At 35.5% G+C, this 24,604-nt stretch overlaps 1 protein-coding gene across 1 annotated transcript in view; it reads right to left on the bottom strand.

Moving 5' to 3' along the window:
* Positions 1 to 620: 620 nt before the first annotated feature.
* The window catches only part of LOC143234100 (doublecortin domain-containing protein 2C-like), a 45,997-nt gene continuing 22,013 nt past the window's right edge, over positions 621 to 24,604 (bottom strand). Inside the window, exons 5-8 of the mRNA XM_076471163.1 lie at positions 23,384 to 23,530; positions 20,729 to 20,961; positions 20,158 to 20,282; positions 621 to 3,736 (exon numbers count right to left, since the gene is read on the bottom strand). Coding sequence (XP_076327278.1) covers positions 3,566 to 3,736; positions 20,158 to 20,282; positions 20,729 to 20,961; positions 23,384 to 23,530 — 676 coding nt within the window. The 3' untranslated portion in view covers positions 621 to 3,565. The remainder of the gene's footprint in view (positions 3,737 to 20,157; positions 20,283 to 20,728; positions 20,962 to 23,383; positions 23,531 to 24,604) is intronic.

Genomic DNA, 24,604 nt, shown 5'->3' with positions numbered 1-24,604 from the left:
ATTGAATACAAACGAAATTCAGGAGCAAAACAATTATGTTGAACTTAATAGCGTATTAGAAACATAAATGCAATTAAATATGTTATTGCCGGTAAACAGTTAACTGTCTATTTCTGAGAGTTCCTACGTGATGAAGCAAAACCAAAACTATATTCGTGCATACCCACCAGGTACCTGTCACAATCAGCAAAAACTTTTCAGGAAGCAAAACGTTTCAAAAATATTGTTGTGCAGTGATATCAATGAAGTTGATCACTGACCTATAAGCAAGTTAAGTAATAGTGTTTTGATCTAAAGAAGTCTTAAATTGAAGTTATGAAAGTTTTTCATAGAATGCTTGTGTACTGTAAAAGTAAACATTTTGAGTAAAAGAAATAATTACTGATGACATTAAGGCTTCAATTAATGAACAAAAGGATACACTTGTTTACTTTTAATGCTGCAATTTAGTGCACAAAATGCTTAAAAGGTTGTCAAAGGTAAGAGGTGAGGTACAAGCTTGCAGTGATAAAATATTCTTGTAAAGTTTCTGTTTCTTTAAATAGAAATAAACATGTATATGTTAATATTCTAATTAAAATATATCAGTATTTAAGATTAATAAAGTGAAAAATATAAACATTCTATACTGGCTTTATTTAAAATATTACTCAATCATAAAACAAGGACAGCAAGGATCATCAAGGCTGCCCTTGCAGTCACCTTTAAGAAAAGTACAAATTTCAACCCATCATTATTTTCCAAAGTCACTAATTTAAATCTTAAACTCCTTAAAGTGCTAATTCCACCACTGTTAGAAATAAAAATTAGCTTAACCGAAGGTTAACTTATCTTTTCAAAATTTTAAAACTGTCTTTTTGTACTATAATTTTCAGAATACAGCACAAAAAATTAGAGGACTATATCCTGTCAATTCTCCAGAAAATATTGCAAATTTCAATTAGATCATCTCTTGTTCTTCTTTTCTCAAGAGAAAACAAGGTAAGAGATTTTAACCTTTCCATACAAGATTAACTCTCTGGAGCTTTTTAGTGGACTTCATCTGAGTAGACTACTTCCAATATTCTTTAATGGATTAGTATGATGTTCCAAGGGAGGTCTAAATACTGATTTGTATGAAAAAATAACTACCTTTTTTATTTATAATTAGTATGTCTATAGGTATAACTTAAAATTATCCTAGCTTTACTACTAGCAACAAAGCATAACTTTGACTTGAGTGATGTATTCACTGCTATGTTAAGATCCTTTTCTTCAAGATATGCCATTTAGTGAACTGCCATCTATATTAAGTGTGTGATCTAAATCATGATAACCCAAATGCAGTATCTTGTATTTACCTTAATTAAAGGTAGTTTTCTAAATATTTGTCCAATTTAATAATTAGTTTAACTCGTTCTATATTACCTTAACATCTGTTTGATACAAAAGAAGAGAGAAGAACTTGCCACTTACTAGTTTAATGTGTTAAGTTTTATTTGAAATCAACTAATCAATATTTTGTAATGCGATTTTAATAGTGTGGTTATTACCTTTACATTAGAACTTCTTAATCCCAGTTTGAATTAGGAATTGCAGTCTTTGTTTGATAGACAATGATTTAATAACTTTTGTATTTTTTCTATCAGGCACAAACAGGATCTGACCCAAAACATAGAATGAGAACAAGAATAAATTTATTTGAAGTATGTAGCTCTTATAAACATTTCCAAGGCTCTAAAATAGAAACATGTACTCTTGTATAGAGATCTACTTCTTAGAATTAACTTGTCATAATTTCTTGAGCAAAAAATATTTGTGATTTAACTTTATCTAAATACTGATGGTATATTTTTATGATAGTGTTGGTTACTTGGTTTAGTACAATAATGTCAATTATAAGAGCTCTAATAACTTTATTGCATTACACAACTGAATAGTTTTGCATGTAAAAGTTGAATAAATGTCTTTACTTGTGAAAGGAAAAGAAACTTTCCTTGGCATGTGACAAGAAGAAAGCCATCCTTCATTGACATTAAGTGAGGTGGCTTTATAGTCGTGGAGATGAATGTTCTAATTCCCTCATGGGATTGTACTGAATACTGATAGTAGAAGAGCTAATGCAAATTGTGGTAATATATGAGGTATATATAAGGTTGTGTGTTAGTAAGTGGATTGTCTGATATTGTAAAAATAAGTGGACGGTTTCTCATGTTGCAATAAAAGAAATTATTTAATAATTACCATTATAATTAAATTTGTTAAAATAGCTGGCATTTCAATGATTCTTGGTTTGATTACTGTTAGTTTTTATGTATTGAAAGCTGTTCAAGCTAGCCTACATTCAGTAACACTGATTGTTAAAAGTTTTGATGAGCTGTGACTAATATTTTGTGGATGATACTGTGATTATGGATATTGCTTCTTTATAATACATCTACACTATAAAGCAGTTAGTGTTTGTGATGAACTATTTTCTAACTTCCAGACCTATGATCATCACAAAACTTTCCAAATCTCTTGGGTATATCCCAGAAAAATCCTAAAATCTCTTACTGTGTTCATTTTCCAATGTTTGAGTTTGACAGCTGTTTAAAGATTTCCAGATGCTACTGTTTTAGTGAGTATTTCCTGAGCTCTGGTTGTCATGAAACTTTCATGGGTTCTTGGGTATGGACTAGATTTCCTACTAATATAAAGAAACTGGCCAGTACAAATTAATTTCTAGAAAATTATATGCCAGTATTTAATATATTTATATGCTAATAATATGCAAGCATGTTACTTTCCAATTTTCATGAAGCCTATGAACTAAATTCCATATGTAGCATGAGGACTTGTGCTAGTTACTTATAATGTTAATATGTGTAATGATTAGTGTATTGTGGTTTACGCTGTGAAAAATTACATTAACTGTTCATTAAGCAATGATAAGATATGATGTATCTTTTGTATTGCATGTAAATTTAACTTCTGTCACTGCTTGTTTGTGAAACTTAATTCATTATGGCTAATATCTGTAATAACTGACATTGATTATAAAGTTATATTATATTATGATTAGTCTCTTATGAATAATATTGTTAAGACTGACATTGCTTGCTTTTATGACCATGATGAATGAAGTTGTGTTTCATATTGTGATGACTGAATTTGTACTACAAATGGTCTTTTGTGGATTATATTGTGATTTATAAAATGTATACACAATTATAATGGACCATGATTGATTTTCTTTTGATCTTATTGTGATAACTGGCATTTCTGCCTTATTCTGTTATTATGCACTATTATTGGTCTCTTGTGAATCATACCATGATTATTAATATTATTGGTTTATTCTATGATGCACTGTTAGCAGTCTTTTGTGAATCATATTGTGATTACTGTCTTATTCTGTTATGATGCACTGTTAGTGATCTCTTGTTAATCTTATTGTGATTACTGATATTACTGGCTTATTCTACAATGCACTATCAGTGATTTCTTGTTAATCTTATTGTGGTTACTGACATTACTGGCTTATTCTATGATGCACTATTAGTGATCTCTTGTGATTATTGTGATTACCAACACTGATTGCTTATTAGGTTATCATATGTTGAGATACATTGTGGCTTGATCCCTGCTGATATATATTGTGCTTACTGACATTGTGCTTTCCTTGCATAGAGGGTAAGTAAGGAACCAACTCATGAGGAGCAACAAAGCTTAATTCATGGATATTTTCTTCATTATCTGAGTTGGTGTCTTCTTCCTGTAAAAGATAAAAATAATGTTGTTTTATAGACACTTTCTTATCAACCTTAAACCTGAATTTTACTTTATGCCTAACTGTTAAGACTATCTCAAGATGGCTGGTATGGGTATTAAAAGAAGGCAGAGAACAATGTTTTAATAAGGTCAGATAACTAACTCTTAGTTCTTCAGAAGCTAAATGTACATGTTTATTTAAGAATTGTGCATGTGACAGGTCACTCAAGGTACATAGTTATGAGAAAAACAAAACTTGTAGATCTCTATTGATAGAAAACCTGCCAAAGAAAACAAATTAATTTAACTAATTCTTAGTTTATTCAGTAATATTATTATAGATGTAATTTGCTCTTTGTAGAAGACAAAATTACCCTTGGGCCTTCCAATTTCCAGGTCTTAAGAAACCAATTAAATTAGCCAAGTACACAATTAATTAGAGAGAAATCTATGTTAGTGCCAATAATGTAAGCATTTAAATAGTAATAGCATAACTTCTGAGTTTTAAAACATGAAAATATCTTACTCCTCCAAAGAATGTGAGGATCAGTAATTCCACTCTCCACCCTACCACTTATCATGTTATATATTTTTATTTCCTATTGCCATTACATATCACCCCCAACAAAATATTCAATAAATCACCTGAATACTTTAATACACACACACACACATATATATATGTATTAAAACAATTTTACTCCTAAATTAAATCCTTTAGGACTAGATGTAGCAAATACCAAATGTCCTGGTTCTAACAAATGTAAATGCAAGCAGTGTTAAATGAACAATCAAGTACACTATATTATATTTTACAATGATGCAAGTTATTTTGTGCTTGTCTATCATACAGAACAAAACCTCTCTATAAAGTTCTATAATTAATTCTAAATTTTGTTAAATGACTTTGCAAAACATCTTTTATAAAACTTTACAAAAGTTTTTCCATAATTAATTGTAAATTAATAGACTATAATTACTGGGGCAATTTTCATCACTTCTTGTGAAAAGAGGAGAGACATTAATGTCCTATCCTCTGGCACTTGCCCATTATTAAAGAACTAACAAAAGATATTAACAAGCATATCCAATCTTTAATCCAGTATCTGGCCCAAAAGCCTTCTCTTTCTTTATCCTGTCCAATTTTTTTCTTAAGAAGCTCAAAATTATTGTGATAATCTTATTTGATCTTCTTGTCACCTATGAATTGTTCAAGATGAGAAATATTGCTTAAAGTTTCATTAGCAAAAACTGAAGAAAAAGTAGAATTTAATAACTTGGTAATTTCATGATTATCAGATAGTAGCCTTTCTTTATCATCACTCAAGGGTCCTACCTCTATCCTAACATTTTGTTTGCCCTCAATATACATACAAAATCCTTACTGCTAATTTTTATGTTTTCAGCCAATTTATTTTCATACGTCCTTTCAGATGTCCTAATTTCCTGTTTGACCAACTTTCTTGACCTTCTATAATATCAGTCTATTTAAACTCTATACATTTGTGATGCTTTTCTTTATCTCTCATATCCTTTGTTTGTCATCTCTCATATCCTTTGTTAGTCATCTCTCATATCCTTTGTTTGTCAACATGGTTTTTTACTTGCAGCCACTATTTTCTTTCTATAAGGAATTTGTTTATCTTGAATATTTGTAAATTTATTCTTAAAATTTCGCATTTGATCTGTGTATTAAAATAATTTAGCTGCTTAATTCACAACAGATAATTATTGTTGCATTCTTTCAAAATTTGCAAGCAAAATATCATTATTCCAGACCTCCGTACACAGAAAACATCATACCTGATAGAGCAATGATGACTTACACACAGATGTTCCTCAATTTCCATCAACCATTTCTATACTAGAAGTTAATAAAACTAAAACAACACTGGTTTTAATGGGCTCCTTGACCAAATAGTGAAGAAAAGTATTTTGAACAGTTAAAAAAAAAACCTTTCTCCCTCATGGTTTGACCCTAACATTTACTAATTTATATGCCAGAAATTAAAGTCACCAACAATTATGACATCATTAAAAGCTGAAATATTAATATCACTGTAAAAGTTTTTATTAATCTTACTCAGTATCATCTGGTACTCAAGTTCCCATAAAAGGCTTTTCCCTTTATATCTGTTGATAGGAAAATGAATTCATTCTCTTTGCTATTATCTTTAATATCCTCAACTTCAACAAGGTGTTTAAGTATAAAGCCTATCCTCCTCCTCTCTTTAGAACTGTATCTCTGTTAAGTAACCTATGATCCTGCATTTCAAAGACTTTTCTGTCACCTAAATTTATATGTTTGAGTTATTTCCATTCCTTCCAGTGCCCTACAGCCATCTAATTAATTTCTATTACTTCTAGTATTGTAATAGTAACAATTAAGTTTGTTCTTAACACTGTTGTAGGTCTTGGTTTCAGACCATTTGGGTCTTGATGTTTTACAGATCTTGAAAACAAGACAGGATAAATTTAAGTGTTATAAGTATTTAAACCTGCCCAGATGATTAAACCCTAAATATTGATTATAGAGCAATTCATATGAAGTGTAGTATTAAATCAAAGATGTTTTACTACTAAAAACACTTGGTAGTTGGTACTATATCTTTGCAATGATTTTTATAGTCTGTTCCTTATTTTTGCTTATAGACCTCAGATAGAGTGGTGTTGTTGAAAATTGTATTTAAACTGGAAAGAGAGCATTAATGTAGATTGATGTTGGGTTAAGAGGAAGGGTAGTTAGATTGGTACAATTGAGCCAACATTACAGAAAGAGATACAGAAAGTAAGGGTGAGACATAAGGGCAGTTAAGGGATCACAGAAAACATTTCACTGATTCCCCAAAGCTCACTGAAGGGGATGTATGTGTGCATGATTAACTCTAACACTACTTGCTTGATCAATTCAGCTGAGTTTGTGATCCCAAACTAACCTTTATAGTTTCCATACCATAATGAAAATATACAAAACATTAGAAGTTAAGTTTTGTAAGCTTTCAGTACTCATTAAGTCATCTGTAGACAAAAAAAGAGAACAGAATTTTTAATGAAGTATAGTTACTAAAATTTCTCCATGAATATAGGAGTTAAATTGTTGATAGTTCCAATTGCAAAATAATTTCTTGTTAAGATTAAAAATATCTTTCTCACATACTTATTTACACCCAGAGCTAAAAAGCTTAATTTGCCCTCTAAGCATTGCAAAAATGTAACAGCACACCAATTTATTATACTTAATTTTTGAGCTTTTACAGCAACATGTGCTGATCATGTCATCACACCCTCCACCAATCATACTGTACCACCTAGTTCAGGTACCTTCTACCACTGCAGCACAATCCTCACTTTTAAGAATTGGTAGTACAAACCAGAAATACTGGCAAAACAGTTGGGAGGAAGTGTGTGAGAAGAGATGTTAGAAAATGTTAGTTTCCTAAACGGTACTAGCTCCACTTACGCAAAGCTAGAATCCCACATTGCAAAGGTAGAGAGGGCTAGTGAAGGTGGAAATTTAATCGAAGAAATGGAGAATAACCTCCATGAAAGAACAGGTGTTCCAAAATTATAAAAGCAGGCACCTGTGGGATATATAACTACTTCTAGAACAGGTTTGTTCTTTGCCCAGTAATGAGTATATTAAGACACATAGGGCAGAACGGAATAGATAGTCACCATGTCGTGTAAGATAAATTCTGTCTGTGGACAACAGACTGTATGTAAGACATCCACATACGTAAAGAGTATGAACACATGACACGGTGATAATTGGATTTCAAGAAGGTGTCTGTAAGTTGATATATGAATATGTGGCTAGGTCTAAAGATCTGTTTATGAACACTCCAAGTGCAATCCACCCAGGCAGAAAACATTCAGGTGAAATGCCTTGTAACAGGTCATGCTAAGTATAGTTTATGGGCAAAAACAACAATGGAAGCACTTTTAATAAGTTTATAAGATCAACAAGTATTGTCTGCCTGGGCAAAAAACACCCAAGGGTAACACCTTGGATAATATGGAGTATGCCAAATGCAGTCCATTTGAATATAAAACATCCAGTGAAAGTACTTTGCATAAGGTTGATCATGGTACATTGTAATTATATGAGAATGAGATATGAACAAGTGCATACCACATATGCATAGACATATGTAGAAGTGCCTTGTGTTACGTGATAGCATGATAAGTGTACAGTCCATATGAGCAGAAAATATCCAGTGTAAGTGCCTTGCATAAAACTGTAGATTTCATACTTTATATAAAACTCGCTGAGAGATCAAAGTGCAGTCTGTACAGCCAGAAATATCCAGAGGAAGCATCTTATGTTCAATATTGAGTATGGCAAGTACAGTTCATATGAGCAGAAACCTCCACTGGAAGTGCCTTGCATAAAAAATTAATAATAGTGTGAACAAGTCCAGTCAGCCTGTGCAAAAACATCTGAGATAAGAGCCTTGTGGTTATTGAGTATGGTAATTGTGGTCCAGCGAGGCAGAAAATGTTCAGTGGAAGCACCTTGCATGAATAGTGGATGTCTGTCATGATCAACAAGTATGGTCAACTTGAGCAAAACCCAACTGCAAAAAGCATCTTGGATTGAGAATATTATTGTGATAATGTATATATACTCTTCAAAAAAAGAAACGCAAAAGGGATATTTTTGTTATTTTAAAGAGAAATATGTGTAATAACGTTACAAGCTCAGAGTATGTGATGTTACACGTATGTCAGACCAAAATGACAATAAAAGTTGTGCACTGTGAAAACGGAGGCAAACATTGGATTATTCGCCAAAACGCATGCGTGTCCAATAAATTTGTTTGAGAGATCTGCATGTTCTGCAAGTGCAACATGTGCAAAATCCTATAAAAGTGACGGATTCTCGGTTTCCATAGCTCAGTGTTAAGCCACTGACAGGCAATACAGTTACACCAAGACTGACTGAAGCACAACGCAACAACGCCATTGGTCGCTTGGAAGCAGGTGAATCTCGATCAGATGTTGCTAGAGCTGTGAATGTCCACCCAAGCAGCACCATCACAAGGTGACAATGGAATCGTCACCAACAACATGGATCAACTTGTGACCGTCCACGATCTGGCAGACCTCGTGTGACCACGCCCGCACAAGATCACAACATCCGGTTATGTCACCTTTGGGATAGGACCACCACTGCGATGTCTACTGCCTCAACCATACCAGGGCTGCATAGGATTTCCAATCAGACAATACGCAACCGTCTACGAGATTCTTAGGCCCATGTGCAACCCATCATGGTGAACGTCAACGACGTTTTTCAACATGACAACGCCTGTCCTTACACAGCCCGACTCACCACTGTCTTCTTGAGACACCACAACATCAACGTTCTTCCCTGGCCCTCCAGATCACCAGATTTAAACCCCATCAAACATCTTTGGGACGAGTTGGACCGACGTCTGCGACGGCGACAACCTCAACCGCAGACTCTACCTCAGCTTGCAGCAGCTTTGCAGGCTGAGTGGACGGCCATTCCACAGGATGTGATTCGTCATCTCATCGCTTCCATGGGCAGGAGGTGCCAAGCAGTTATTGATGCTTACGGGGGGGCATACTCGTTATTGACGTTGAGTGACGTTAAACTTCACCTAGTGAGCGTGGACCTCGCCTTTGCAGACTTTGGATGTTCAGCAGTGAATGTGCAAAGTTTCACACATGTCATACAGAACTCCTGGAATAAACTTGTTAACAATTTGTCTCATATTTTGCCTTTTGCATTTCTTTTTTTGAAGAGTATATGAAGTATAAGAACAATCAACAGCCCTGTTTTCACAGAGTGGACACATGTAATTATGAAGTTTGTTTTATCATACAAATTCCACTGCTACAGAAACCTCCACAATTCACCACTCCAGTGACTGAAAATTTGAAGTAATAAGGACCTCTGTGCTCTACTAGAAAGAAAAAGAAAAGAGGAGATATGCATGAGGGGGTCTAGAGAAATGACACATTGGATAAAGTGCAATGGGAATCTGTGTGTTTCTCTATTTTGAAAAGTAGAAAGAGTATGATTATAAAATTAACAGGTAAGTGGGGATGGGCAAAAATCTGCTTTACTTATGAGTGATGGTCCTTTATATACGATAGTGATAACAATAAAAAATATATATATCCACACTACTTGAAAAGCAGCTGGTGGTGTTACAGAAACACCCCATCTCCATGATGAATGTTACAGAAATACACAGACGTGCTGCTAAGATATAAAATTCAACATAATTGACCAGGTAACATGCACCACCATTTGGGATCCTGAAATGTAATGTATATCAATGAAATAAGATGAAAAATTATGGTATGATGACTTAACACAGTTAAAGGCAAACAGACATATATAGAGTTGCCACAGGAAGAAGACAATACTCATCCAAGAAAGAAGCAGCTATGTCATGCAGAGGAAGACTGACAAATGTATTGGGAGTTGTTCACACACAAGGCTGAAGAATCTCCTACAAAAGATGACAGTTTTAAACAATTAAAGACTTACTTAGATGATGAATTTGGGATGAGGAAACAGTATTTGGAAGGCAGCCTACTACAGACATATCAAAATATGTCAGTCATATGAAATGATGAACCCAAACAGAGACCTTCATAGATGAAGATCATGGAAAACAGAAGAATACCAACCCTGAAAGGAGGTAGTACAAACCAAATAACATAGCAGGGAACAAACTGGACAAAGGAGATGATCCAGATCCAAATGAGAATACAGGAGGGAAAAGGAAGGTACAAGAAATAAGAAAAGAGGCAAAAGAACCTTCCTGGGCAGCAGATGTCTCCTGAAGGAAGGCCTGATCCCACCAGTGGACAATGTACAAGAAATTATAAAGGATGGCATAAATATTGGAATGATGCTGCCTGTATGCCAGGATGGAAAAGAATCAGGTTTTAAAGGAAAAATGGTACTAAGAATGAACTGTAATGGGTTCAAAGGAAGAACTCGACAGGGTATGAAAAACATCACTGAGGTCTCAATAAAGGAAGGAAAAAACTAGGGAAGAGAAAGCTTTTTGACACTAGGAGCATGAAAGGTGACAAACATAGCAGTCCTATAAAAAACTAAAGTTGAAGCAGATGAACCCAGATCAAACAACCAGATGAATAACTGAGACAGGTGAGGAACAGAAGCACAGGATGATCAGAAGCCATGACACAAATACCAAAGTCAGAAGCAAGACCAATGCCTCTGGTACTTAGACAAGGAGGAAGAGCAAACAGCACAGGCAAGAAAAAAAGCTACACGAGGGGCAAGTCCCTAAGGTGAGGCACAGGTCCAGGTAAAAGCTGCACAAAAAGATGGAGTATGGTGACACTAGTAAGAAAAATTTCGGATTTCAGTTATTGGAAGAGCAAACAAGTCAGAAAATGGCAGAGTATGTTGCTCCAGTAAGAAAAAGAGCAGAAGAAACCACTACTGAGTTGACCAATACAAAGCAGCCAGCAAAACACAACAAAGGGTGGTCTGGATGAGGGAGAACTCATATAAGAGTGCAGGCATATATGGGAAGACCCTTTCAATTTTGACTGAAAGCATCCACCTATAGAACTGAGGGAGGAGGAACTGGAGACCAAACAGGAAGAAAGTTTTGCCATTCCAATGTATGAGAAATACATACAGATATGTGGTGTTCCCTCTTGGGAACACACCCACTGAAATACCTGAGGAAGAATCTTGTTGGGATGTGATAAGAGATCAACCATAAAATTCTTAACTCTGGGAATATGATATGCCAGAATCATCACAGGCCTAGTACAGGAAATTTGGAGTCTGAAAAGACAGAGACTTGGATTTGGTTCCTCCTTGCTTAATGATAAAGAACATGGCAGTGGAATTGTCAGAATGAACCACAACTACCCCTCCCCCACAAAAGTGGGAGGAAAAAATACAAAGTTTAATGAACTGCCAAAAGTTCCAGAATGTGGATATGGAGAGAAGCCTCCTCAACTGATCACTGACCTGAGAGCTCTGAGGAATTAAGAAATATCCCCAACTCACCAAAGAAGCATTTATGAACAGATAAGATTCAGGATGAAGTGGAGGAATGGGGACCCCCACTGTGGTGAAATTCCTGTCAAGTTACCAAGCAAGGTTGGCCCTGATCCCAGGTGAAAGGGAGATAGGATGATCCAAGGTAAAGTGGGAGAAGTTACACTGGTCTAGAAGCATCCAATGAAGGGAATGCATGTGCACTCAACCCAAGGAAATGAGAGCTTCCAAGGAAGCTCACATTCTCAACTGAGATAGGATTTAATGTTGCAGAGACTTAGAGGAGATGGTAGGACTAATGTGACTGCCCACTCCATATCCTGGAATTGAAGTGAAGATGGTTAGGCCAGACAAAAATGAGAAGTGAAGAGAACTCCTAAGTGAATAAAGTATTACAATGGGTTAGTAAAATACTTCTCCAAATTGATGAGAAACCCAATCTGAGGAGTTTCTCAAAGAAGGATGCTGGTGTGAGTGACTTACTAGGCACAGGAAGAAGGAAGCAGTAGCCAGTCGTTCATCAAATATGGTTTGTTTGTTTTTTATGAATTTTGCGCAAAGCTACTTGAGGGCTATCTGTGCTAGCCATCCCTAATTTAGCAGTGTAAGACTAGAGGGAAGGCAGCTAGTCATCACCACTCACTGCCAATTATTTTAACAACAAATAGTGGGATTGACCATCTTATTATAATGCCCCCACAGCTGAAAGGGCAAGCATGTTTGGTGCTACAGGGATTCAAACCAGTGACCCTTAGCTTACAAGTCGAATGCTTTAACCCACCTGACCATGCCGGACCTTCATCAAATATGGAGTCCAATGACCCAAGTAGTGAAGATGAGGTGCAAAAGAGTATACTATTCAAAACAAATACAGAGCTGAAGAAAGACAGAATAGAGGCACCTAGAAATGGGAGGTAGAATCCTTGTAGAGGAACCAAAGAAAAATGACAAGAGAGTGGGGCAAAAAACCCACTGCAGTGAGAGGTAGGGCTTGATGGTGAAGTGAGGCCAAAACAGAATAGTGATGGGAATCCATGCTTCTATGTATATCAAGACATAACATAAGCAGTAATAAGGTTCCTGTTAAGTAGATACTACCTGTTTGATAGCTCCTTTGTGTAATAGGACTTGAACAGATTTGGTGAAACAGCTGGACAAGGTACACTCTCAAAGAAGAGGGAAGGAGACCTGGGAAGTAGTTAGAGGTGGAGAAAAACAGGACCTGTAAATCCTCAGAAAGAACCTTTATAAATAATGGAACTCTTGCAAAGTGTAGCCAAAAAAGATACATATATTAATGAACTTGGAGAAAGTATCCATTACTAATGAACTAACATAGTGTAAAAACATGCAGCCTACAAAGTACATAAAAATAACAAACCTGCAAAACTATAAAAGTTGACCTAAAAAAGTAAAATAAGTAACATCTAGAGTACAAAACCACTAAAACGACTTAGATGATAAAGGACCCTTAAAATATCAGACTTAAGTCCACTCAAAGAATCTCTAAGACAAAGAACAAGATAAGACCTACCTAAAATAAAGTGTGAATAAAAAAAACACTCAGTTAACAATAACAGTTTGACTCAAAACCCATCCTTAATTAGATGTGACAGAGTAGTAAAGACAAAGAACTTACAAACATTTAAATAATATTAACAGTGAAAAGAAGTAAAGATGAAACAACTCTAAATTCAAGTTTAAATTGAAGTAATCTAGATTATAAAAGTATAAAATCTAGCCCTTACCCAACACTGAGCAGAGAGGACATGAGTTACCCATGTTACTGAATGCAGAAATTAGATCCCTCCAAATCAGCTCATATAAACTATTTGAATATGTGTATATCTACGAGGAGTGAGAAATACACCCTTAAAAACTTACCACAGATCCCCTGGAGAAGAAGAACAACATCTAATCCATCAGATTATGAGAGGGCACAGTATCAGGTAGGAAGTACCACAGAAAGAAACTTTCCACATAATAGTTCTCACCTTCTCTACAAAAATCGTAATGTGAAAGGAACAAACCCTGGCCAAACGTCAGATATAAACTCCCTGCAAACAAAAGCTTGTGGTTTTACGCTTACGAAGGGAATTTTATCATCTGCCATATTGAATCTTGAATTCATATGAACAAAGTACAATTCAGAAAACAAAACCATTTCAAAACAAATGAGTAGAAACAATGAAAATCAAACACAAGAAATCCAAACTCATATTAATTTGCAATCAAGCTCAATCAAAGTTTTGTAGTTACATGGAGAACAAGTTAAAACACATGCCTAAACAGCAGAATGTCAATTGAGATAGGTTGGTTGGTTTGGTGTTTTGTGGAGCAAAGTGACTCGGCTATCTGTGCCAAACATCCATGAGATAGGTTGGTTGGTTTGGTGTTTTGTGGAGCAAAGTGACTCGGCTATCTGTGCCAAACATCCATGAGATAGGTTGGTTGGTTTGGTGTTTTGTGGAGCAAAGTGACTCGGCTATCTGTGCCAAACATCCATGAGATAGGTTGGTTGGTTTGGTGTTTTGTGGAGCAAAGTGACTCGGCTATCTGTGCCAAACATCCATGAGATAGGTTGGTTGGTTTGGTGTTTTATGGCACAAAGTGACTCGGCTATCTGTGCCAAACATCCAGTAAAACGTTAAAATTAAATTTAAATTATTAAAATTCATAAAAGGAAATTAAGGTAAAACAAAACAAAGTTTAATTTTTGAAATATAAACATAAATAACATTAAATCCAATTTTCACATCTAGTCTACAGGAATAAGAGAAAACTACAGTAATACAAGTTGTAAAGGTCTTTCTCTAGCATAATTGTAATTATCATAACTTGCCAAGATGACTTAATGAGTAAGTTCAAAAATCAGTGTTAGTCACCTGAAGTTGGCCTTTTCAGTTGTGGTTTTGAGTTATTTGATAATATGGCCATTTTCTAACTTCAAATTGAACTAGATGTACTTTGATTCTTAAAAGGAAATCACATTAAAAAAACAACACTTAAATAGCATTAAAAAGATTAATGGCCTTTAAAAAACTAAAAACACTTCTAAGGTGGACAGTGTTACCATTGCCAGTAACACTGTCTAACGTTATGGATAAGCCTTGAGACAAAACATGTTTAAAATGGTGCCGTCATTGAGAGTCGTAATTATGGTAAAACAGTAAAATGTGGCTTATCGTGACCTCAATGTCACACAGACAACACATTGGTGCATCAGCCCCAGATAAAAGAAAATGATGAGTTAAATTCTGTGACCAATGCTTAACCTCGTTAGGACAACTTCTTTCCAATTCTCACAGAAGCAAGATGGCTAAAGTCCAATAGAGGGTTTCATTTGGAAAAGCTTATTTTCACGTTGCTCACTACAAGTCTACTGCTAACTGGCACAGAGCCGAGCCTTGAAAACAAGACCATAGTTCATGTATGGAACAGGTACAGCAGTGACAGTACTAGAGCAGACAGATTTAGCTGTGGTGTTGGCAAACCCATTCCTGAAATACCAATGTGGCCTGGTATCCACCTTCAATACAGGACCATAATCCATGTATGGAACAGGCACAGCAGTGACAGTGCCTGTCACTGCTTTTATGTGATCCAGGGCAAGAGAAATGGCGTACAGTTCGGCAGTGAACATAGAAATTATAGAGGGCAATCACTGAACCACAACAAACCATGGTAGAGCCCACAGAGTCACCTGATTTTGAACTATCTGTATAAATAGGAATGGAAGGATGGTTTGAAAGATGTTTAGCAAATAACAGACAGTATATGCTTTTTTCAGATTACTTAAAGAAGGGCCACATTTGGGGACTATAATAAGCAATGGTGGGATGGGCTGACCAGTGGTTACAGCAATATTATCCAATGACAGACCCAATTCATCCAACTGTGCCTGGATATAAATGTCAAAAGAAGCAATGGCAAATCATGTTCTGAAAAAGCATAGCACAACAAGGAAGGAAAACACAACCTGTGGTAAGAATTGAAGTTTTGAAGCATACAGTAAAGACAGTTGCAAATGGTGGAGGTGTAGAGGAAGTTCATGAGACTCTGAGCATAAGCTCTGAGCTGGGGAAGTGCAGAAAGCCCTGGTGCAGAGCCGAAGTCCCTGAGGATGAATGGGGTCCAGCATCTTCAAAGCTGAGGTTCTGGCAGAGCCATAGACCAGTGGTCCATTGTTTAGTTTTGATCAAATAAGAGCACAATATATCTTTAACATAGAACATCGATCTGCTTCCCAAGTGATGGAAGAGAGAACATGGAGGATGTTCAGTGTTCTTGTACATTTGACCTGTAGCTGCTTGATGTATGGCATAAAGATCAGCTTATGGTCAAAGATAAGCTCCAAGAACTTTGTCTCAGGGACCATAGGCAACACAACTTCACCGATATGGAGTTCAGGATCAGGGTGAATACCCTGTTGGCAGCAAAAGTGCATGCAAATGGTTTTAGAGAGAGAGAAGTTAAAACCATTTGCTGTGATCCACTTCAGTAAACAATTGAGGGCAGTCTGTAGTTGCTGATCAACATACTTAATGTTCGATGACTGACATGAAATCTGAAAATCGCCAACACAGAATCTGTTTGCAACAGTAAGAGGGAGTTGTTCAGTGACAGCGTTAATCTTTATACTGAAAAGTGTGACACTCTAAACACAGCCCTGAGGGATTCCAAGTTCCTGGAGAAAAGAATGGGAAAGTGTCGAACCCACATGAACTTGGAATTGCCTGTCCTTGAAAAATTGTTAATAGAAATGGGCAAATGGCCACGTAACTTAAATAAATGGTGGTCTCTCAAAATTCCATACCTCCATGTTGTATCATAAGCCTTCTCAATGCCAAAGAATATTGATACAAGATGTTGTCATTTGAGAAAGGCTTCTTTGATTGACATTTCAAGTTGAATTAGGTAGTTCGTGTTGGAGAGCTGTTGTCAGAGGTTATTTGATTGGAAGAACCAAACAAGATGAGCATTAGCCATCCTCTCTGAGGTCATACAGAGACAGCTCATCAAAGCAATTGGATGGTAGTTTGAAGGAATCCTTCCCAGGCTTAGAGAAAGATAGGACAATTGCCTGGTGTCAGGCATCAGGAAAAACATTTTCCTGCCAGATCCAGTTGAAAACAATCAGAACAGCAAGAAAAGGGAGATAGATGGTGCAGCATTTTGTAGTGTACATCATCAGGTCTGACTGATGCCGGAATGAATGTTAGGGACAGTGGGTGTTGACGTTACTTCATTAACTTTTTTTAACCATGGAGGTCAAAAGACTTTTCATTTGGTTTGAGAACGTTTATTTTGGGGGTACAGAGAGATCTGTCTGCACTCCCACTGTGGTAGTGGAACAAAGTGCAGCAGCATATGTCCGAGATGAAGTGGTGGTGAGTAGCTTTTGAGCCTCAGGGTAAGTAATGTTTTGAATTGTCTTCAAATCCTGCTTCTCTTTTTCTTCCAACCATTTAGGGCAAGAACAAAAGTGGAATGAGTGAGAACCATTGCAACTGACACAGTGAGGTCTGTTTTACACTTACAGGCATCGTGGTCCTTGCCACCACAACAAGCACACATCAGGGACCACAACATAATGGCTTCAAGTAATGGAACTGTTGACACAGGAAACATCTGAGAAGGTTTAGAATGTATGGCTGTACCATGCATTTAAGATAATCTGCCTTGATAGTGGCAGGTGGACGTGGTGTTGTAAATGTCAGAATGAGGACATTGGTTGGCACCATAATTCCATCTTTGAGAGTGGATATACGCCTCACTGCAGAAACTCCTTGGGTGGAGAAACCAGTGAGAATCTCTGACTTGGTGATGTTCTTCAAATCCCTCTCAACAATCACTCCTCGTGATGAATTCAAAATAGCATGAGGCATAACCTCAATAGGTATATCCCCAATCAGCTTTGAATGTAAGAGGAGTTCACTGTGTTGAGATGTGATGTTTCCACCAATATGTCACCAGAGCAAAGCTTCTTGACTGGCTTTGGAGAGCCAGCAAGTCCTTCTGATTGAAAAAGGGAGACATTTGCCCTAAATGATTGTCTGAAAGAGAATGTAGTATAAGAAAATGAGGTACAGGTGTTACAGATGTTGAAGATTGCTGCTCAGAATTTTCAAAATGTAGCTGTTTACCTATGGACTGTTTTTTTCACTATTTTGTTTAAGTTTTTATTTGGAAGATCGTTAATAAGAAAATGATTTTTTTGGTGCCAACTGACCCCAGTCACCATGGAGCACTACAATAGGATGCACTATAATGCCAAACAAGGACACTGCAGCAATACCAGGGTTTTGTGAGCACTGTACCCAAATGCCTGTTGAGATCATCCAACACTGGTACTTGGTTGACCATAGTCCAAATGGACCAGCCAACTGACCTAGGGTAGCTACCCCAAGGATGCCCATCTACAAGAATTCAAGGCCAAAGTGATGTGTTAGGGTTGGACCCCTCAACCAACAGGATCCTCTCCTCCCCTTCACAGGTCACCATGCACGGCAAACATGTAGGTGGATGTTTAGATCCCAGAGGGGATAAACTGAAAGGACAGAACCTTCCCTGGGAGGTCCCCTCATCACATACAGGAATTCACACTGAAGGATCTATTGAGATAATGAGGATTGGACTGAAATTTTAGAGGGAGCTAGTACAGATGGTACAGTATAATTGGTGGAGGGTAATCACATGGTCAGCACATTTTGCTGCAATGGTACAAAATGACTGGGTATACAGCACTGGTGTACTGTTGAAAATTTAAAAAAATGTTTTAAAATTAAGGTCGAGATAGCTTTTGGTGAACAAATGTAGACTCTTTCAGAAAGAGAAGTATGAAATTGAAAAGGTTGACAATCAGAAGGAACTTGCACAACCTTTGGGTGTTGAAAACAAGAGATTAGGTGCTAACAGGCTCAGAGCTAAGAATTAATTCCAAAGATGGTTCACCATTGATAGCTATTCCCTCCTGATGTAGGAGGGGAGCAGCAATCAGAAGTGACTGGATGAAGAACAGGTGAGGGGTTAGCCTAACATGACTCCTGAGACAAAGCAGCTAACTGAGGTACCCATTATATAGTGAGTTGGGAAACCAGAGAAACAATGGAAGACTTCTGGGAAGAAGCCTCAGCCCAAGATACCAAGGACTTGGTCTGTGAGAAAAGAAGTTAAATAAAGTATCTCCAAAAAAGAGAAATTAAGTCAAAAGAGACAGCAGAAGAAGAATGAGAAGCCAAGGTGGAAAATAAATAAAAATAGGTGCCCTAATATAAAACTTAGGAGGTCACAGTCCTTGATAAGGAGATAGAGGGTGGAGATAAAGTGAATGAGATGGATAAAGGTCAGACAAATGTGACTAGGTTGCTTGTAAAAAAAGGGGCAATGAAGGAGAAAGAGGAATGTCTGAAGTTGAAAGAGACTTGAGTTCCAGAAATGTAGAAGGATCATGATCACAAGCCACAGAAAGAGTCTTGAACATGAGGGGAAGAAGAGAAAAATGTTGATTGACATCAAAATGGGCACAAATGTCCAGGGAGGGATGAGGGGAAAGAGTAAGTCAGAAGAGTGAAACTTATGAACTAAAAAAAATCTGAAAGTCATCCTTACTTTCTGGTGAAAGAGACAGAGTGTCACATACCTAACTTATAAGGGTAACAAACAAAGAAGGCATAGGTAACTGTTCCTTGTGAGGAAAGTGAAGGCTGGAGGTGGCAAGAGCTAGACAAACTCATTCACAGTCGAGGCAGGTTCCATGGAATGCAATGAAAACAGAATGATGAAGGACCTGAATTTGATGAGAAGAAATAAACAGAAGGGGAACCAATCACCTGATGAGTTATAGTGGAAACATTAAGAATGGATAATGTACCTCCAGTCAGTGTTGATACAGGTGTAAAAGATTACTGAATGATAAAATCTTGGCAACATGGGTTTGAGAATTCATGATAAATTGGCAATCAATGAGTGACTTATGTATATGTATAATATTAATAGAATAAAGAAATATAGTGGTGGCTACAGGGAAAAAGCTTGCAATAAGGTGGATGGAACAAAATTGCAATGATGAACGCAGTTGATCAAAGTCACTAGAAACTCGAAAGATACAGTAAAAATCACATCTGAACATATGCAATCCTGAGGAAAAAGTGAGCTAGAATCATATACTAGTACTCACAGGGATTACTGCACATGAAAATTACATTGCTCTCCTGTCAGTGAAAAGATATAGCATTATGACGATTATATCATGAGATAGAGCATTAAATGTTGATGTACATAAAGGTAGGAATTTATTCAACATTTTTGGAATGTGCAGGAAATTTCATGTTAGTTGTGCATAAGGTAATATCTTTAGTACAGACTTTTATTGGATAATTTGAATTAAAACATACCAAAACTTCTTCAGCCTCTAGCTGTTCAACTGGTAAATCCACAGCAGTTTCAGGAGTTTCATTAATTTCTGTTGCTCCTTCTGTTAGTGGGCTATGTTGTTTAGCTCTATATACTCCACCTAAGTCTGACAAAGTTTGTAAAGACATTTTTGAACATATATTTACCTAATGAAGATCTTACAAACTCTTCAGTTTGAGGCCTTGTAATCAGCTTTACATATATAGATGCATAACTTAGTTTACTATATTTTGTATATACTTTTAAGTTAACATAAACTTATTTAACTAATACAGCCTAATGATCTCTTGAAGTATTTAAAATTAGAGTGAAATAAGTTGCAAATGTACGTACAAAGTATAACACATTTGTGGATCATGTGGAATATTTTGTAAAAAAACAAATATATAAAAATGATCATTTGCTAATTACTTTACAGAAAAGCTGTTAAATTTAGTATTTACTTTGAGAATATATTTTAGTATTTAAATATATAACATTTTGTTTATAGGCATATTATGTTACTGAGTTTCAAAAATTAATAAAACTAAAACATCTAACATTAACTGTTACCTTGATCAAGATCTACCTCTCTGGCAGGTCCAGCTGATGTACTGCCAAAACCTTTGGCATGAAAGAGATTCTCAGAATCGGCAGTACTTGATTTAGAGATTGACTCGTATTCTTCTGTGGAAAGTACATCTTCATTTGTATTTTTAGTTGACTGTTGACTGCCAGTTTTGGGTTTTGCCTTTGTAGTTTTATTTGTTCCTGTTTTTAATCCTTTGGCTGGAGAAGGTTGTAACCTAAAGTTTCAAATATGTATAATTTATTGATAAATGTTTTCATTCTGTAGCTTGTGTTACATGACATCACAATGAGATTAAGTATAACATTTTACAGACCTTTCTTTACTTGCCTTGTACTGTAGTGTGCAATAAGAATAAATATAATAGGATCTTTTTATTGGAAAACTATTGGAAGTCATTTGTTTATCACCCATTATCAGCATTCAGGAGCAATCTTCATATAAGTTGTGCAGGCATACTCACCCGTCAACTATTCAGCCATCCAAACTGTGTTGTAATAAAGTTGCTATTACATGATGTACTGTGAGAATCATGGAACTGTTCAACAGGTTGAAAAGTGACAAATACCAATTTCTGCTAGTCTGTATTATCATAAGATTAATGGAGAATACTTCTCATATGGTCTGAGAATGAGACCAGTTTTTAATTGCTACAGTCTTTGCAGAGACAGCAAATATTAGATCCTTGGTTACTGTTTGATATAAAATCTCCAGTCCTGTGCATATAAACACACAATTTCTTGGTTTCAATTCAAGTCTAATTCATTTATTCACTGGAATACAGTTATTAAGTTCTCTGTTATAACTTTAGATGTTCAACCAAATCCAACTATTTTAGACTTTATTAACACAATTCTTCATTGCAGTTCTCCAAGTAAATTTCATTAATCTCCAGAAAGTGGCAGGTGCATTATATAAACAAAATGGTATAATGTGGAACTTGTATGACCGTAGGCATATTATCATCTACCTTGACCTGTCAATAGATGGAAGCCAAATATAGCATGCTGAAACCATGAATGCTCTAGAGATTTGTCTATCTGGCAAAAAAAAAGGAAAGGCATTGACATGTATTACCACATTAGCCCCACTGCATTCTTAATATTATTAACAAATGCATAGATTGACCCAACAGTACAATGTTTGTGTTATCCTATTCTTCAACCTCTGTTAGATTTCTATGTTGGCAACATCTGTGATGCTTCAAGGAAGACTGTGTAGTAGTTATTTTATCAGATGCATTTGCTATCTGTATCTATGTGATGATGTATGATCATTGTCTGACCTAATTGGCTATTTTCTCCTCCAAAAACCTTACAAACTCAGTGAGTAATACTTACAGTCCATGACTCTCTCGAGTTTAGATTATTAACATACCACTAAACTAGAGACCACATATACTCAAGAAATCGTGTATTCACTCTCAGACAGGTTACAATGACTGTGACTCTAACTGACCACATAGTTTTCACAACTTTTATCTTCACCATTATTCAAATAACAATTCTAGTTGAAAGCTGAATATCTTTAATTACAGGCTTCACCAGTGACTTCCAACTGTTTCGTAATTGTTTCCATTAATGACCATCACCATAATACGTTCAAGAGAGATAAACCCTCAACTTGTATTCTAAAAGATGGTTGTATGGGTATTAAAACTTTAATTAAAATAAAGTACAGAATAACTTTTCAACCTTCTAAAGTCATTATCAGGTTAACAATAAGAGTTTGCAACTGACCTTTACTGGGCATGTCTTTGGGACAAGAGTGTGAATGAGTACAAGACTACAGGAGGCATTGTTCTTTATTTTATTAAAGTTTTAATACTCATACCAGGAGTCTTTAAATTGATTTTAACTTTAAGTGGGTTTCTCATCATCATGAAACCCTCAACTTATTCTAACTCATATAAGTATCACATACAATTAGAGTAGTGATGACACAAAGTCCAGCAAGTACAAAGGTTTACTGAGTGACCACTATAGTTACAGACCTTTGTCCAGAGGATCACTACAAACTTACAACTTTTTAATCTTATTTCAGAGGACTTCAACTAAAGAAAAGTAGAACACCTGCATGAAAGTTTTGCAAAATATTTGACTAAAGATATTTTGTTTTCTAGTTATGAAAAGTAAAATATAGCTGTTTTTCAACTGTCACAGATAAAGGTTTCAAGATCTGAAAAATCTAAAACGTTATTAAAAAGTGATACAGTGTTTACATATCAAGACAAAAAGATATATATCAATGAATATCAATAATGATAGTGTTTGGTTAATATTACTGGAGGTGGTACATCTTTAAAACAATAGGTTTCCTCTTGAAGAGAGAGAAATAAGAAAAAAAAGGACATCAGAGGCACAAATACAAAACATACAATTAATAAGATATGTTTAACAAATTTTCAATAAATTGTACCTGTATGGAATGGAAGGTATATAACTTCAAAAATTTCCCACAAGTTAGTATCTTTAATGAAAATGTATCAAGTTTAAATTAAGAATATTTTTCTACTCTTTATGATACATAAAATGGAATGAAGTTAGTATTTGTCTTTTTGTCTGATTTTAAATAATATTAATATAGAGTGAATCTACAGTTACACATAAAAGTTATAAGTGAATAAAAGTTATGCTCACACTGAAAGTTTTTTAGATGTCACATTTCCTTTGCTCATCCCATAATTAACTTTTTTAAAGGTTTCAGAGTTACCAACAACCACATACTTTCTGCCACTAACTAGGTCTTCTGGTCCATTTACAGGTTTTCCATCAATTGTATGTAACCTGGAGTGGGAAGATTAATAGTCACATGTATATTTACACACACATAAATAAATGAATGAATGTTTGTGTATACAGAGATACAATATATTGTATTTTGGGGCATTACAAATTGTGATAGTTGTCTACATACAGATTAGATTATGCATTCATTTCATTCTCTAGCTGCTTGAGATATGCAATGGTTAAAAAGGTATCTCATGAAAGTGACATGTGTCACACTTCCATTGAAGATCCTTCTTGATTATGCTGTGTACTACTGCCTGGGGTACATGAATGCCTCTTTCCACTGACCTTTGTGGTCATCAGGTCTCACCTTCTCCATGGCTAGGTTATGATTTGTAGGTCTATTTTTGAACAGTTTTGTTTTCTTATGCCATTAAGTTCAAGGGATACCTTCATCTTAATTCTAAATCACTGATTTAAACTCATCTTTATGATTTGAACATATGAATATTTTGCACTGGAAAGTGCTGTGGTACGTTTCTGGTGGCATCACACTACCTATGAAATATTAAAATGTAGTTCTAATCTATTCCATTCCACAAAAATTTTGTATCAGCTGTGGATGTCATGACTTGCTGACTTGCATGCTCAAAATCACTGTAATAAGTAATCAAACTTCTGTGTGTGCATGTGTAGACATGCTAGCATAATGTAACTGAATTTGTGTCAAAATTACTTGAAACACTTAGCTTTATGCTCTTATCATATTTACAGAAGGAAAAGTATGTATGTATAGATGTATGTATGTGTATAAATATAATATATACAAATATATTTATAAGCTAATGTTTCAATGATACAGAATATTCTTCTGTTTTTAAAGGCAAGTTAAAGCATATAATTATAATGAAAAAACAAAGAGTTAAGAATTTCAAGTCCTTAAAAGCACTTAAAGTTTAGAGAAATATTTTCTTAACATATTATTTAGAATTTCCATGCAAATCTACACAAGGTTCAATGGCTATCAGCACATAAGCATCCTTAATTTTTAACTCATAAATTAGAGAGAAATCAATTAGGCAAAAACAAACACTACCAACTCAGGGGTTTACTCTTCTCTAACCAAATAAT

Source organism: Tachypleus tridentatus, chromosome 12 (genome assembly GCF_004210375.1).
Source record: "Tachypleus tridentatus isolate NWPU-2018 chromosome 12, ASM421037v1, whole genome shotgun sequence".
NCBI classification, from domain to species: domain Eukaryota; kingdom Metazoa; phylum Arthropoda; class Merostomata; order Xiphosura; family Limulidae; genus Tachypleus; species Tachypleus tridentatus.
This window is presented reverse-complemented; position numbering and strand designations above follow the sequence as displayed.